Here is a 16,734-nt window from a genome sequence, read left to right on the forward strand (position 1 = left end):
CTTTAGATGCAGAGAAGGCATTTGACCGAGTTGAGTGGCTGTACCTTTTCTATACTCTAGACCGGTTTGGTCTGGGTGAAGTTTTCATAAGATGGGTAAAGGTTCTCTCCAGTGTACCTTCACGGCGGTCATTATCAACGGGGTACGATCAAGCAATTTTAATATTTCTAGGGGCAGCCGGCAGGGTTGTCCCCTTTCACCATTACTTTTTACGTTGGTTATTGAACCATTGGTGGAGGCCATTCATGGGGATCTCAATATATCAGCTCCAGAAGTGGGGTCAAAATTACATAAGATCTCGCTGTATGCAGATGATGTTCTAATTTTCTTGACAAATCCAGCAGTCTCAGTGCCTTGCCTGATACAATGCATTCACGCGTTTGGCGCTTTTTCAGGGTAGAAGATTAATTTTGCTAAATCAGAGACTATGCCTATGGGTGGTCTTACAAAAGAGTTGGCTCTTGAGAGTGACTATAGATTCCCATTTAGGTGGTCACAGGGGGGTTTTGTGTGTTTGGGAATATTCCTTACTCCAGTTCTGGATTGGCTGCTCAAAGCCAATTTTACTCAATTATTTGAACAAATTAAACAAGATCTCCAAAGATGGGAGGCACTTCCAGTCTCATGGTTGGGTCGGATAGCACTTATTAAGATGAATATTCTCCCTCGTTTGCTATACCCTACACGGATGCTCCCCCTGATTTTCAATAAACAAACACTCAGGAGACTGAACAGTTGGTTCAGCTCCTTTATCTAGCACTGTAAACGAAGGGCTTATGCCTGAAACGTCGATTCTCCTGCTCCTTGGATGCTGCCTGACCTGCTGCGCTTTTCCAGCAACACATTTTCAGCTCTGATCTCCAGCATCTCCAGTCCTCACTTTCTCCTCATTAAATTAGCCAAACTGCAGTTGCCTCACAGATTGGGGGGGGGAGTAGACCTTCCAGACATTAAAAATTACCAATTAAGCTCGCTTTTGACCTACGTAAGTGATTGGGTTTGTGGGGACCCTCTTTCAATATGGCTAGATATCGAAGTCTCCCAGGCAAGGTGCCCCCTTACCAGTTTGCTGTTTTTGGACAAGGTGAGGAGTTAGGGAATATTGCCATAACCCAATAGTCATCAATACTGTTAAAGCATGGAGGGCAATTTGGCAGAGGGAAGGTAATATTGGCAAAACATCTTTGTTTACACCTTTAGTGGGTATGCCGGAGTTTTCAACCAGGATTGATAGATTCAGGATTTTAACGTTGGGCAGCTAGGGGTATATCTTGCATGGGTGATTTATTTGAGGGAGATGTAATGATGTCCTTCGATCAGTTAGTACGGAAGTTTTTTTTCAAGTTAGGTATTTTATTCAAAAAAAGACCACACTTTTGACTGATCCCTACAAATCTGACATAGAAAGAGGGGTACTAAGGGCTAAGAGTACACTCTCTGACAGTACTCTATATCATCAATTGGGGGGTGCCACCTCAGATGAGTCTGATCGACTCTGCAAGATGTGGGAAAGAGAGCTGGGTGTTGAAGTTTCTTCAGAGACATGGGAGGATATTTGGGAGAATGCAAGGAAGATATCATTTTGCAATAGGACCCATGCTTTACAGTTGAAGATTCTCCACAGGGTCCACTTAGCCCCAGACCGTTTGTCAAAATTTAAACCAGGGGTATCTTCAGCATGCCCCAAGTGCAAGGTCTATACGGGTACTCTTACCCATTGTCTTTGGTCTTGTGACAGGCTTCAAACATATTGGAGCGCTGTGGTGGGTGCAATGGAGAGGATTTTGGGTGTAGGGGTGGAGAAGGACCCTATTTCGCTCCTTTTGGGCCTACCCATTGCATTTCCTGCAGACTCGCATAAGGCAAAACTTTTCAATATTCTTACATTCTGTGCAAGGAAGAATACCTTGCTGGGTTGGATATCAGAAAACACCCCAGGCCTGTTGGGTTGGCGGAAGATTGTAATGGAGCATATTCCCCTGGATTCTCTCACAAATATGGTACACCACAAAACTGAGAATTTTTACAAGACAATGGCAACTCTTTTTGAAATACCTGGACACAGATTTATCTGCCACACTAACAAGGGCTTTTATAAATCCATAACGATTGTGTTTCATGAGTCCAATATCCAGGGAGGAGGAACTGTGAATGTATGAGTGTTTTGTTTGGCTGGGCTGAGTTATTACTATTTATTTGTTTGTTGTTAGGTATTTATTTAGTTAGTTAAATAGCTAGTTTAGGTTTTTTTTTAAATTTTATACTTCTCTATATATGTTTATACATTCATATAGGAGGGTGGGTTGGGGAATTTTTTTTATTATTTGGGTTTATTTTTGTCCTATTTTTGTACTGTTTTGAATTGCATTGTTTTGTATTTGTTGTAATATGTAAAAATCTATTTTTTCATAATAAAAATATATTAAAAAAATAGGTCATTGCTGACACGATGGGCTAGGGGCCTCTTCTGTGCTATATGACCACATGATCCCTGTTGGCACTCCAGTGGAAAATAAGATCACAGAGGACTGTGGGGATACTCTTTCATTAGAGAGAAACAACAAGCGGTGAGTTTAACCCGAGGGTCAAGACACCTCAAGCAAGGGGAAAGATTAAGGCAGGACCTTGATGGTGGTCCCAGCCAGTGGGAATTGAACCCACACAGTTAGTGTCACTGTGCAAAACAAACCAGCCTGCCAGCTGACTGAGTTAACTAACACCCTTTCATTCCACTAGTTATGACTTGTCAACTAGTAAGGACTCATTTACTTCTACGCTCTTCTCCCGATTAACTAGTCAATCCTATATCCATGCTGGCTGGGCCAGCATTTATTGCTCAGCCCTAGTTGTCCTTGACAAGGTGATAATGAGCTGCCTTCTTGAACCACTGCAGTCAATTTAGTGTGGACAGACCCACAATGTAGTTAGGGAGGGAAATTCCCCAGAACTTTGGCCAGAGACAGTGAAGGAATGGTAATATACTTCCAAATCAGGATGGTGTGTGGCTTGGAGGGGAAATTTACTGTGATGGTATTCCCTTGTCTTTGCTGCCCTTGCATTTCGAGATTGTAGTTGTTGTGGGTTTGGAAGAGGCTGTCTAAATAGCCTTTGAGAGTTACTGCAGCATCTTGTCGAATTTTCTCAATTAATTGAACAAATCAAGTTAAGGTGATCAAAGCAAGTCTGAGGCACAGCCATTTTGACTACTTTCCCCTTCGTTTCTGCCTCAGATGAATCATGCTAAAAGTAGAGATTTCCCACAAGCCCAATGGAATTCCACAGGCCCAGAAGTTCTCATCCATTTCACCCACATGGCTTCCTTGTACAAGCCTCAACAATAAATAATAGCCAAGAGGATTGAAACCCTGATTTTACCAACTATCCCTGACTGCAACTGTCTAACCGATGGTGCTGGATGTTAATTAACTGACTGTTCCAGGTAGGGTGAAAATAGCCACACGTATACAACACAGTGCAGGGAGATAATCAGAGAACCTCCAGGCCCCAATGACTCAGTATAAATCACTCCTGGGACAGGTATCCCAACAGATGATACTGACACATGGGGAAAAGACAACATGGTCCATCACAAAATCATTATGGTGCTGAAGGAGGCCATTCAGCCATGTATGACTGTACCAAATCTAGTATTTAGTCCGACTCCATTACCCTAATGCTAATCTCCTGCATGTTCCCACATCCCTGCACACTATTTCTATCCAAAACACCACTCAAAACCCTCTTGAATGCCTCGATTGAACCTCCACTATTTTTCCAGGCAGTGCATTCCATAAGCTAACAATCACTTTGTAAATCAAGTTATTTTCCTCCCAATCACCCTTGATTCATTCATACCTGACTCAATTCTTCCAATTCTGCCCCACAGCCAGGGTAAATCAGCAGCCCTGACATCTAACTTTGCAAAAAAAGGCAAACAAGGAGAAATTCCCAGGGACAATGAAAGAAAAAGTACTCTGTATAATTCCTCTCTCACAACCAGAAGTTAATCAGAACAAGTCCAGGAGATTACATCAACCAAGATTTAATTGTAAAGCCCCTCAGCTAATTTTGGAGTGCCTCAGTCAAGGCTGAATCGCAATTCTGTTAGTTAATCATTCCTTTGTTTGTCCTAAAATTTCACCCTTAAAAGTATCAGCTTCATCTTGTGTGGTAACCTTTTATGAGGCCGATGGGAAGTCCAAATATATTACAAATGTACATTGAATGGGCACCCATTATCCATCCTCCTTGCTTGTTACATCTAGTTAGATAAATGAGGGGTGTTGCATTTTTGGCAAAGCAAACCAGGGCAGGACTTACACAGTTTACTGTAGGGTCCTGGGGAGTGTTATTAAACAGAGGGAACCAAAGGTGCAGGATCATACTTCCTTAAAAAGGTTACCTTCATTGGTCAGGGCATAGAGAACAGAAGTTGAGATGTCACATTGCAGCTGGACAAGAACTGGGAGGCCACTTTTGGAATACTGTGTACAATTCTGATTTCCCTGCTGTAGGAAGAATGCTGTTAAATTAGAAAGGGTGTAGAAAAAAAAATTAAGGATATTACTGGGATTTCAGTTATGGAGAGAGGCTGGATGGGCTGGGGTTTTTCCCTGGAGCATCAGAGACTAAGGGGTGACATAACATAGAGGTTTATATAATCATGAAGGGCATGAAAAAGCTGAATAGCCAACATCCTTTTCGAAGAATGGAGGAGTCTAAAGCTAGATGGTACAGTTTTAAGGTGAGAGGAGAAAGATTTAAAAAGGGACTGGAGGGGCAACCTTTTCACTGGGTGGCCGGTGTATGGAATAAACCTCCAGAGGAACTGGTAGAGGTGGTTACAGTTACAATCTTTAAAGACATTTGGATAGGTACACAAATAGGAAAGTTTTAGCGGAATATGGACCAATTAGGTTTGGGATACCAGATTGACATGGACAAGTTGGACTGAAGGGTCTGTTTCCATGCCATATTGCTCTATGACTTGAAGACTATGAATCCTGCTCCCTCTACAAAAGTGTACAGATTCTGCATGTACCACACCAGCTGACAGTGTTTTCTCTGGAAAAGATAAACTTGCCATATTCTTACTAGACCATAGGCTGCTCCCTCATTAGATGCTTTACCTGAGGGTCACCATGTCTCAGGTGAGGGGACAGGTTGAGAAGAATCCTTCACAGTAACTTCAGCTGGTGTGGAAATTGAAACCAGCTTGTTGGCATCACTCTGCATTGTAAACCAGCCGTCTTGCCAACTGAGTGAACCAATCCCCATTCACAATGAGTAACCTTATTTGGACCATGCTTTTATGAAGGTATTCACTACAGATGTGGGCGGCACGGTGGCACAGTGGTTAGCACTGCTGCCTCACAGCGCTGGAGACCCGGGTTCAATTCCCACCTCAGGCGACTCTCTGTGTGGAGTTTGCACGTTCTCCCCGTGTCTGCGTGGGTTTCCTCTGGGTGCTCCGGTTTCCTCCCACAGTCCAAAGATGTGCAGGTCAGGTGAATTGGCCATGCTAAATTGCCCGTAGTGTTAGGTAAGGGGTAAATGTAGGGGTATGGATGGGTTGCGCTTCGGCGGGTTGGTGTGGACTTGTTGGGCCGAAGGGCCTGTTTCCACACTGTAATCTAATCTAATCTAATCTAAATCTAAATCTAAAGATGTGATACATGTATCGTGTACTATACAAATTATTGCATCTTAAATGCAAAATTAACTGTCAAATCCACCTGATTGATATTTCCAAGAATAAGAATACCACTTAAATTTAACAATCATTCCCGTATGCCCAGACTCTGATCTAGTAGGATATGCCAAGTGCAGATAATTTTCAGATTTTTGTTTTGCAAATCTATCCTCTGCTGAAAACATTAACCCAGACATGATACAAAGAAACACAACAGTAATGTGCTCTAATTGTTTAGAATTATTGACTCAGATAGACTTCTCCAACATCATGGTCATTATAGAATATAACCTTCTACTTATGCCAAGATGAATAACAGATTAAGCATTGTCTATTAACAATATCACAAAGAGAAGCTTTCACCCCTGTCAATTATCTATCTTCTACCTTTGAAAGTTGTACGTCATAATATGGCACAGTCCCAGGACTACTTTCCAATATCTAGTCTAACTGGTATTCCTAAATGCATGAGGAGGCAATTGGCTATTGAATGTACATATGTTCATGAATCTGAAATCAACCCAACCACACGTTAATTTCTGCTTTCCCTCATCCAAGGTTCCCAAGTCCACATGATTCTTCAAGTTAAAATCAGCTGACCCTGGGATCCTCTTGGTGGGACCCAAAACCTGCTGCATTAAACTGTTAAAGGAAATCCAGAGAGAAGAAGCTAGGCCTAAAATGGACATTTTCAGACTGACCTAACATAGAAAGAAGGTGCAACTGAAAGTAAATGGGAAACTGCAGTAAATGTTCCCTTCAGTTTGAACAGCTATCACCGAACTCACTGCTAACAATGCTGGTATTTCAAGCCCATTGTGCTCCTCTATCTGCTCAACTCTATTTGCTGTTCTGACTGATTTGTTGAAGGCTATTTCCAGTTTCACATTTCTTCTATGTTTTCTTTGAAATTCCCCTGTACCAAGTATTTTATTTCTAAGGAATAAGGGCCTCCTTATTCCTCTCACCGAATGAGTCCATCTCATGATTCATTAGGTTGAATTTAATTTGCTATTTAATACCTTCCTGCGTTGTGGTGCTGTCCTTCACATCATTAATCTAGCGGCAAATGCTGTTTTCAAACACCCATACGTCCGATCTGAATCCCAATTATTTACATATCTCTGGTGCATTCAGTTTTCTCACAGGATCCTGTTGTTCTGCCACTTCATCCACCAAAAACCAGCAATGCCTCATGTCAACAAGAGATTTTCAGAACATTTCACCTTCTAAAGCATGTCCTCGCCTACTTGTGTTGTAGCTTGGGTTACGAGTAGACTTTCAAAAAGGTGGAGAAATTGAAGTCCTGGTTGATTCTACATCAATGGTAGCTAATTTTGTGATCTCAAGATGGCAAGGTGAAAATTCACCCCAAAATCCCACAGATCCGAACATAGAGCCTTTTCTGTACAAAGTGTTGGATATACATGCCGGAGAAGTGATGGCCCACTAGCATTATTTCAGGACTCTTAATCCAGAGACTCAGGTAATGTTCTAGATACTAGGGTTAGAGATCTACCATGGTAGATGGCGGAATTTGAATTCAATAAAAATCTGGAATTAGGAGTCGAATGAAACTGTTGCCAATTGTTGGAAAACTCCATCTGGTTCACCAATGTCCTTTAGGGAAAGAAACTGCCACCTTTATCTGGTAGAGCCTACATATGACTCTAGACCCATAGCAACATGGTTGACTCTTAGCTGCCCTCTGGGAAATTAGGGATGAGAAATAAATATTGGCCTAGCCAGTGAATGAATTTAAACAAAAGGACATGACAGTGTAATAGCAAGAAGGTTTATCAAGTGAAAATAAGAACCTTTCTTAGTCTGAACCAGTGAAGAGGATAGAAGACAAGCAAAAGGAAACAGAATATTAACTAAGACATTAGCTCTAATTGTAGCTACTGGCGAGTTGGACAATAGTGTGGTTAGTTATGGGTTTATCTGACTCAGCAGTGACATGTAAAGACACAGCCTGACCACGATGGAACAACTCTCAAACAGTGGTGTAACAGGAAGTCCTGTTTGTAGCCAGCCCTGCCTAAGGCAACGTTTAAACTTAACGTGAAAAAGGAACAGAATTTTACCTTTATGTTCAAGCAAATGTTTCTCTTTGGTTTTTTTGAATCTGGTTTTCTACAAGTTTATTTCCTTTCCTAAAAAAAGTTCACTATGATATTCCTCCTGCTAGATCAATTAATCAGACTCTAAATTTTAAAAAGAGACATTCTTCAATTTTTTTTTACAAGCATGACTATACAGGCAGCACGAAGAAACTCAATGCATGTTTCATGATATCAGTTACGTCCTGTTTTAGGAGTTAAATATATAGCTTGGAAGAGTTTTGTTTACTGTAGGAGGTGATTCAAAGTTTAATGCTGATGAAGAACCATGATTGACATTGCTTTTTGCTTTCTTGGATAGTGAACATGATCATATTACTGAGACAGCACTGTTAAGTTGCAAACCCCAGATCTGTTCACGGCTCAGTGAGCTAACCCAATGTGGATGAACATCACAAAAGATTGACCTCAGCATTCTCAGCTTTAGAGAAGTTTCTTCATATTATCTTAATAACTTGCTTGCAAAAACAAAACAAAGAATGTTTCTTAAATTGCTCTAAAATTTAGAATCTAATTGATTGCACTGGAAGAGGGAATATCAAAGGGAGCAATCGTTTTTAGGAAAGGAAATAAACTGATGAAAAAACACATTTTAAAAACCCAAAGAGAAACATATTTGCTTGGTAACGCTTTAACCCTTTCAGAATTGCATGAGCATACCATGAGCATTGCATGAGCATAAAGCCAAGTTTCTACCATCAAGTTTTTCACTGGATAACATTAATGAATATTTTACAGCTGTCAGGCACAGAATGATATTCTAAAATAATGTAAGTTTATTGAATCAAAGAAATGTATAATACTGCAGATCCTGCCCATTGTTCCTGCACTGGCTTTTTGAAAGAGCACTTGGTTACACATCACTGCTTTTTGTCATAACTCTGAGCCTGCTTAACCTGAAACCTGCCCAACTTCCTTTTAAAATTATTGACAGAATTAACATCCACCGCCGTTTTGGCTTGGACCTTGGAAATCCCGACTACTAGATGTCAAATGAACACCTCACCTTCTCCGGATCTTTTGCCAAATCTATGATCTGTGTTTGTTGATCTACTTGTCAGAGCCTATTACCATATTTTCTATAGTTTTTAAACTGAAAGACATTGCACTTTTAACTTGTACTTCCAATAAATATGATTGGTGAATTTTAGTTCAAATAATTCTACATTTGGGCTTCAATTGGTTTGCTAGTTAATTGGGGCCTTAAGTTAACTCAAAAAGTGCATTTTAAGAAGACATTACTAAATTTCAAATATGAAAACACAACTTTTTGATTACTCAAAGGTGAATTATTGATCTCTGAAAAATTAAAATCCAGAGATGCTCCTATGTCATTCTAATGACATTGAAACAAGATACAATCTCACAGATGGCTGTGTAACCAGCTGTTGCCTGCAGATTCCTCAAAGCTAATGATAGACGTTTTGCAAGTAGGAATAAGGGTCTTCAGTGCTGGACATCAAAGGCCAACTGTCTAGTCATCCTCCAATACATTAATAAAAATGCATAACTGAAAAGGGAAAATTAAACCCTAGCTGTAAAATATTCATTAATGTTATCCAGTTAAAAACTTGATGGTAGAAACCTGGCTTTATGGTATGCTCATGCAATTCTGAAAGGGTTAAAGCATTACCAAGCAAATATGTTTCCCTTTGGGTTTTTAAAATGTGTTTTTCCACCAGTTTATTTCCTTTATCTTGCTTCCTCAGAATCTGAGGAGAAAGTGAGGACTGCAGATGCTGGAGATTCCTGAAGAAGGGCTCATGCCTGAAACGTCGATTCTCCTGCTCCTTGGATGCTGCCTGACCAGCTGCGCTTTTCCAGCACACATTTTCAGCTTCCTCATAGAATCCCTACAGTGTGGAAACAGGCCATTTGGTCCAACAAGTCCACACCGGCCCTCTGAAGAGTAACCCACCCAGACCCATTTCCCTACCCTATTACTCTACATTTACTCTGAAATAACGTACATACCTACACATCCCTGAACACGATGGGCAATATAGCATGACCAATTCAATTTTGGGAGGAAACCGGAGCACCCAGAGGAAACCCACGCAGACATGGGGAGAATGTGCAAACTCCACGCAGACAGTTGCCTGAGGCTGAAATCGAACCTGGCTCCCTGACACTGCGAGGCAGCAGTGCTAACCACTGAGCCACCATGTCACTCTGATCTCCCAGATTCTCAACAGCACAAGTAACAAGCCACAATTTCATCAACAGAGCAGTACAGTATGTCAGAGCAATAATCGAATGTTAAATTAAATTTAACTTATTTAAATTTGCTAGTTTTAACGTATTCCTTAAACTTTGGTCTCATTTTGTTTCAAATCCACTCCTGAGACATGGTGTAACTGGTTGGCCCACATTTATTACCAGTCTCTAGATGCCTAAAGAAAGTGGTGGTGAGTGCCTTCTTGAACTACTGCAGTCCACATGCTGTGGGTTGACCCATAGTGCCCTGAGGGAAGGAGTTCCAGAATTTTAGCTCAGCAACCGTGAAGAAACAATGACATATTTCCAAGTTGGGATGGTGAATAGATTAGAGCAGGTCTTGCAGGTCCCATGTATCTGCTGCCCTTGTCCTTCAAGTTGGTAGTGGTCATGGATTTGGAAGGAGTTTTCTAAGGAGCTTTGGCAAATTTCTGCAGTGCAACTGTAGATTTTACACACTGCAGATACTGAGCATTGGTGATGGAGGGAGAGAACATTTATGGATGCTGTGCTTTTTCTTGGACAGTGTGAAGCATCTTAAGTGTTCATCCAGGTAAATTGAGAGTGTTCATCACACTCCTGACTTGTGCCTTCTCGATGGTAGCCAAACTTTGAGGAGGGGGTCAAGATTCACTGCAAAATTCTAAGACTCTGACCTGCTTTTATAGCCATAGTAGCTCCAGTTCATTTTCTGGTCAATTGCAATAACCCATGATGTTGGTAGTTGATTTTGAATGTGATGGATAACTGGTCTCTTGTCAGAGATGGTCATTAGCTGGCACTTGTGTGGCATGAATGTTAATTGTGTCTTACCAGCCCAAGCCTAGATTTTGTCCAGATATTGCTGCATTTAGACATGGACTGCTTCGATCTCGGAGGAGTCGAGAATAATGTTGAATAACCTCTCTCATTGATTATGATGTTATTTTACATATATTATACTTGAACTAATCATTACAAGAGCCCAAAAGGAACTCATCAATTAAGGTAACAGAACCAAACTAGGCCTAGTAGCTGCCTGTGTCTGCTCTCCTTCCTCAACAAAGAATCCAAAACTAATATCACTGCCCTGCTTCCTCTCCCTGCCCTGATCTAAGATTCAAAAAGCTCCACTATTCCCTGTGAAAGAAAACCCACTAAATACACCACTATCTCATAGTAAAATGATTGACTTGAAATTTAACATATTCACTCTCTGCATGCCTCTAGATTTTTAACCCTGACACCGTTCTGGTTCCTCCGTATAGTGTGGTCAAAGTTTGAGACATTGCAAGGGAAGCTTAGCATATTTCTGAGAATGTAATAGGGGTATGAGGGGTGAGGCATAATGCAGAGTGGGTACAGGAAATGAGTGCAAACACCATTGTAGATCAGTAAGGTTGAAAAGCCCATTTTTCAGCTCAGTAATTTACACTGTATGGTCCCTGTATTTTTCATGCACTTTCTTTTATGGGAAGTCCAAACCTCACTGGCTATTGCTGTCATAATTTATTCTTATACTCAAAATGCTAGATTTTGGGAGGTAGAACAGGAATGGAAGATTCCACTCAATGCAAAGCTGCTGAAAGCCGCACATGGTTTGGATTCAGCAGTTCATTTACAAATTGTCTGGCTCACACTTGATATGAGTTGGAATTTGGGAGCAGCCCAATGATTCTGATGAAAAGCCAAGAGTTTACAAATGGAGCTAACGCGGTAAACAAATGTCAGATGAAATTCAATGTGGATCAAAACAAGATGTTGAACATTAAATGGAATACCAACAGGAGGCATTTATAACTCAATGAATGCTGTGAAAAGTGGGTCAGTGAAAGAGCCCCTGCGTGTTAGGTCTTACACTTAATACAGTCCAGAAGGTCGTAATTGAGGCAAAATAATTGCAGACAATGACAGAGAGATGAATAGTGCATAGGAGGCATTAGCTAGTGCTTCCAAATGGACAAAATAAAAACTGGTCCAAGTGGCCTTCTTCATTTGCAAGTGACTCCCATACCAGGTCATATACTATTATACTATTGGCTCATAACATGTTCTGTTAGCGATAGATTGGAGAATAATCATCTCTCCCTTACAAGTCTGTTAAGTTTATGATTAATGTTATGAAACATGCCTGAGGAATGAGACAGTGATGATGGTGGTGGTGGTGGTGGTAGGGGGGGTGGGGTTAGTACAAAAAAAAAATCAACATATCAGACTTCAATCAATACAATTTCATTGAAACACGCTACAGACTCGACAGAAATGCAAGAGAGAATTGAGTAGACAACAGAGAAATATCATGGACACACAATGACATGAAATCACACATGACAGGAAAGTAGATAAGCACTAAAGGAATGGTTAGTGAGTGTTGAAGGTGACGAGAGATGTGCCAATCTTGCCAGAATCCTGGCTTCATCACTATGGTGGCACTCACAATTTATGTCAACCGCTCATCCCTGACATTGCAAAATGAGCTCTTTAATCAAGAGGTAGCATGCTTCAGACAGGAGTAGTTCCACAGACTCATCTGAGGGACTATTAGCTTCTCAAGGGTTATTAGAAATTAGCTATAATTTCTAACATTTAAACAAAAAAAATTTTGAGCAAAAGGTTTTTTTCCAAAAAGTGCTTTCTAATTGAAGATAGTACAATATATAATTTAGCTGTATACTGAAATAGAAATTCAACAATGAAATTTAATGCAAACACTAGCTAGATACAACATGAGACAGAATACCAGTTGCACACATTACTTTGTAATGACTGACTGCAGAGCAGAGCTGGCAGGCTCTCAGGAACAACAAGGTGGGAGGTCTGTGAACTCAACAGAGAGAGACAGACTCAAAATAAGAAAATCGTTAAAAATGGGAAAAGGGTGAAAATTTGTTTCTGAAGTTGAATTGGTGTTGATCTTCATTCCGTGTGACCTCCAGTGCATAAACTACAGTAAAGGTTTTGACTAGTTCAGTATTCGAAGTTTATGCACTGGAGGTGGCACAGAGTGAAGATCAACACTGATTCAACTTCAGAAGTACATTCCATATTTCATGCTTCAACATGTAGCTCCATTGAACAAAGTCTGCAATGTCAAATTACAACATTCCTAACCTTCCCAGTTCTTCTCCAACTTCATAAAAGTCTTCCACTCTCTGCTGCTTAAAGGAAGCCATTCCAGATGTCTTCATTGATAGGTGGTTCAGAGGACCATATAACTCAGGAAGGACAACCACAATCTATCTATCAGCATCAGGCTCCTATGTGACAAAAACAAACATTCTTAGAAAATGCTGAAGTTACAGAGGGGTACAAAATATTCAACATTCTCTACAATAATATTGCGATTTAACTTCGCAAGTATCACTTAAATTAAAGAAAAACTTAGAGAAACACAGCAAGTTCGGTTCAGCAGCAAATGGATGAACTGGACAAAAAGTCCATTAGACTTATAAGTGAAGGACATTTCATCAACTTGTGCAACAGCAAACTCTACCACAGTCTATTTGGAATTCAGATTCTATGAATTTACATGGAGTAATTCCAGCGAAACAAAACTGGACATTCAGTCCAATTGGTTCAAGCCAGCATTTATGCTGCCCTCACATCTCTCTCTCTCTCATCTTTTTTCATCCAGCACCATCAACATATCATTCCTTTTGCTCACGTGTTTATCTGTCTTTCCCTTAAATCCATTTGATGCTTCAATTATTCCTACAGTAACAGGTTTCACATTTTAGCACTCCGGTAAATAGTTTGCTTTGAATTTCTATTAGATTAGTCCTTTCCCATCTGTATGATCCCCAGTTCAGGTCTGCCTCTACAAGTGGTATCACCTTCTCTAAGAAAACCTGAACAACTTCCTTTGTAATCTTCAATTTTGAGCAGGTTCTTCTTTGAAGCGTAAAGCTCCAACTTGTTTAACCTGATTATAATTGCACAGCTCTGGTCTCAGTTTAGTAAACTTTTCCATCCATTCTCCAGTGCCTGCCTGTGTTTTTCCAATTCTACACCTGACTCAGTCATAGAGATTTAACAGCACAGAAAAAAGGCCCTTCAGCCCAGCAAGTCCATACCTGGTCAAAAGCAATCTTTTTCTAGCACTTGTACACCAAGGCATACAATGCGACAGGTGATCGAAATACGTCTTAAATGTAGAGGGTTTCTGCCTCGGAACTGAAGGAGGGCCACTGAATCAAAAAACTTTCACTCTGTTTTCTCTCCACGGATGCTGCCAGAGCAGCTGAGTTTTTAAAACAGTAATTCCTGTTTTTGTTTCAGGTTTCCAACATCCACAGTTCTTTGGTGTATCCTGGTGCTTAGTTTGCTTCCAAATGGACTTACTAACCCAATACAATTAACAATCTGTGAATTTGTACCTTCAGATTTCTCTCCTTCATTTGCCCCACGCACACTGATTTTCCAATGTGTATGTGGCCTCCTTAATTCTTCCTATCAGGATGCAACAGCACACATTACAATATATAGCCACATAATAATTGTGCGCTCACTCCGCAAGTTTATTAATGTCTTGCTTGTGTTTTATCAGAGACATCCTCTACATTAAACCGCACCTTCACAACCCAGGGAGACACAAACATTGAAACTGTATTTCCAATTGGAGTGATAGAGATGAAATAGATCCTTCAGTCCAACTTGTCCGTGCTGGCCAGATATCTTAACCTAATCTCGTCCAGTTTGCCAGTACATGACCCATATCCCTCCAAACCCTTCCTATTCATATACTCATCCAGATGCCTTTTTTGAGAAGGTGACCAAGCATGTAGATGAGGTAGGGCAGTTTACGTGGTGTACATGGACTTCAGTAAATCCTTAGATAAGGTTCCACATGGTAGGCTGATGGAGAAAATGCAGAGGCATAGAATGGAGGGTGATTTAGCAGTTTGGATTAGAAACTGGCTTTCTGGAAGAAAGCAGAGAGTGATGGTTGATGGAAAATATTTAATCTGGAGACCAGTTACTTGTGGTGTGCCACAAGGATCTGTTTTGGGACCACTGCTGTTTCTCATTTTTTATAAATGACATAGACACAGGCATAGGTGGATGGATTAGTAAATTTGCAGCAACACTAAAGTCGGTAGAGTAGTGGACAGTTTGGAAGAGTGTTACAGGTTGCAGGGGGATTTGGATAAACTGCAGAATTGGGCTGAGAGGTGGCAAATGGAGTTCAATGCAGCTAAATGTGAGGTGATGCACTTTGGGAAGAATAACAGGATGGCAGAGTACTTGGTCAATGGAAAGATTCTTGGTAGTGTAGATGTGCAGAGGGATCTTGGAGTCCATGTGCATAGATCCCTGAAAGTTGCCACCCAGGTGGATAGTGCTGTTAAGAAGGCATACGGTGTGTTAGGTTTCATTGGCAGAGGGATTGAGTTCCGGAATCGCAATATCATGCTGCAACTATATAAAACGCTGGTGTGGCCACACTTGGAATATTGTGTACAGTTCTGGTCGACCCATCACAGGAAGGATGTGGAAGCATTGGAAAAGGTGCAGAGGAGATTTACCAGGATGTTGTCTGGTCTGGAAGGAAGGTCTGAAGAGGAAAGGCTGAGAGACTTGGGTCTTTTCTCATTGGAAGGAAGGAGGCTAGGGGGGCACTTGATAGAGACATACAAGATGATCAGAGGATTAGATAGGGTAGACAGTGAAAGACTTTTGCCTAGGATGTTGACATCAGCTTGTATGAGAGGGCACAACTACAAATTGAGGGGTGATAGATTTAAGACAGATGTCAGAGGCAAGTTCTTTACTCAGAGAGTGGTAAGGTCATGGAATGCCCTGCCTGCCAATGTAGTTAACTCAGTCACATTAGAGAGATTTAAATAATCCTTAGATAAGCACATGGATGATGATGGGATAGTGTAGGGGGACGAGCTGAGAATAGTTCACAGGTTGGTGAAACATCGAAGGCCGAAGGGCCTGTTCTGCGCTGTATTGTTCTATGTTCTAAACGTTGTAATTGTCCCAGCCTCAACTACTTCCTCTGGCAGCTCATACATGTATCACCCTCTGCGTGGAAACATTGCCCCTTACGTCCCTATTATATCTTTCTCCTCTCACCCTACACCTATGCCCTCTAGTTCTGGACTCCCCCACCCCAGGGTAAAGACTTTGTCTATTTACCCTATCCATGCCCCTCATGATTCTATAAACCTCTATAAGGTTACTCCCCCACCACCGTCCGACACTTCATTGAAAACAGCCCCAGCCTATTCAGCCTCTCCCTATAGCTCAAATCCTCCAACCCTGGCAACATCCTTGTTATTCTTTTCTGAACCCTTTCAAGTTTCACAACATCTTTCCGATAGGAAGGAGATCAGAATTACACACAATATTCCAAAAGTGGCATAACCAATATCCTGTATAGCCACAACACGACCTCCCAACTCCTGTACTCAATACTCTGACCAAAAAAGGAAAGCATATCAAACACCTTCTTCACTACCCTGCCTACCTGCAACTCCATTTTCAAGCAACTATGAACCTGCACTCCAAGGGCTCTTTGTTCAGCAACACTCCCTAGGACCTTACCACTAAGTGTATAAGCCCTGCCCTGATTTGTCTTTCCAAAATGCAGCATCTCACATTTATCTAATCTCCATCTGCCACTCCTCAGCCCATTGCCCATCTGATCAATATCCCCACTGTACTCAGGTAACCTACTTCACTGTCCACTACACCTCCAATCTTGGTGTCATTTGC

General features: G+C 41.1%; 1 protein-coding gene across 2 annotated transcripts in view; it reads right to left on the bottom strand.

The window, feature by feature from the left end:
* The window catches only part of dapk2b (death-associated protein kinase 2b), a 150,823-nt gene that overhangs the window by 116,860 nt on the left and 17,229 nt on the right, over window positions 1-16,734 (bottom strand). For both annotated transcript variants that reach the window (XM_043680136.1, XM_043680135.1), the window contains exon 2: window positions 13,123-13,268. In XM_043680136.1, the coding sequence (XP_043536071.1) occupies window positions 13,123-13,199 (77 nt within the window). In that variant the 5' untranslated portion in view covers window positions 13,200-13,268. The remainder of the gene's footprint in view (window positions 1-13,122; window positions 13,269-16,734) is intronic.

Source organism: Chiloscyllium plagiosum, chromosome 40, assembly GCF_004010195.1.
Source record: "Chiloscyllium plagiosum isolate BGI_BamShark_2017 chromosome 40, ASM401019v2, whole genome shotgun sequence".
NCBI lineage: Eukaryota > Metazoa > Chordata > Chondrichthyes > Orectolobiformes > Hemiscylliidae > Chiloscyllium > Chiloscyllium plagiosum.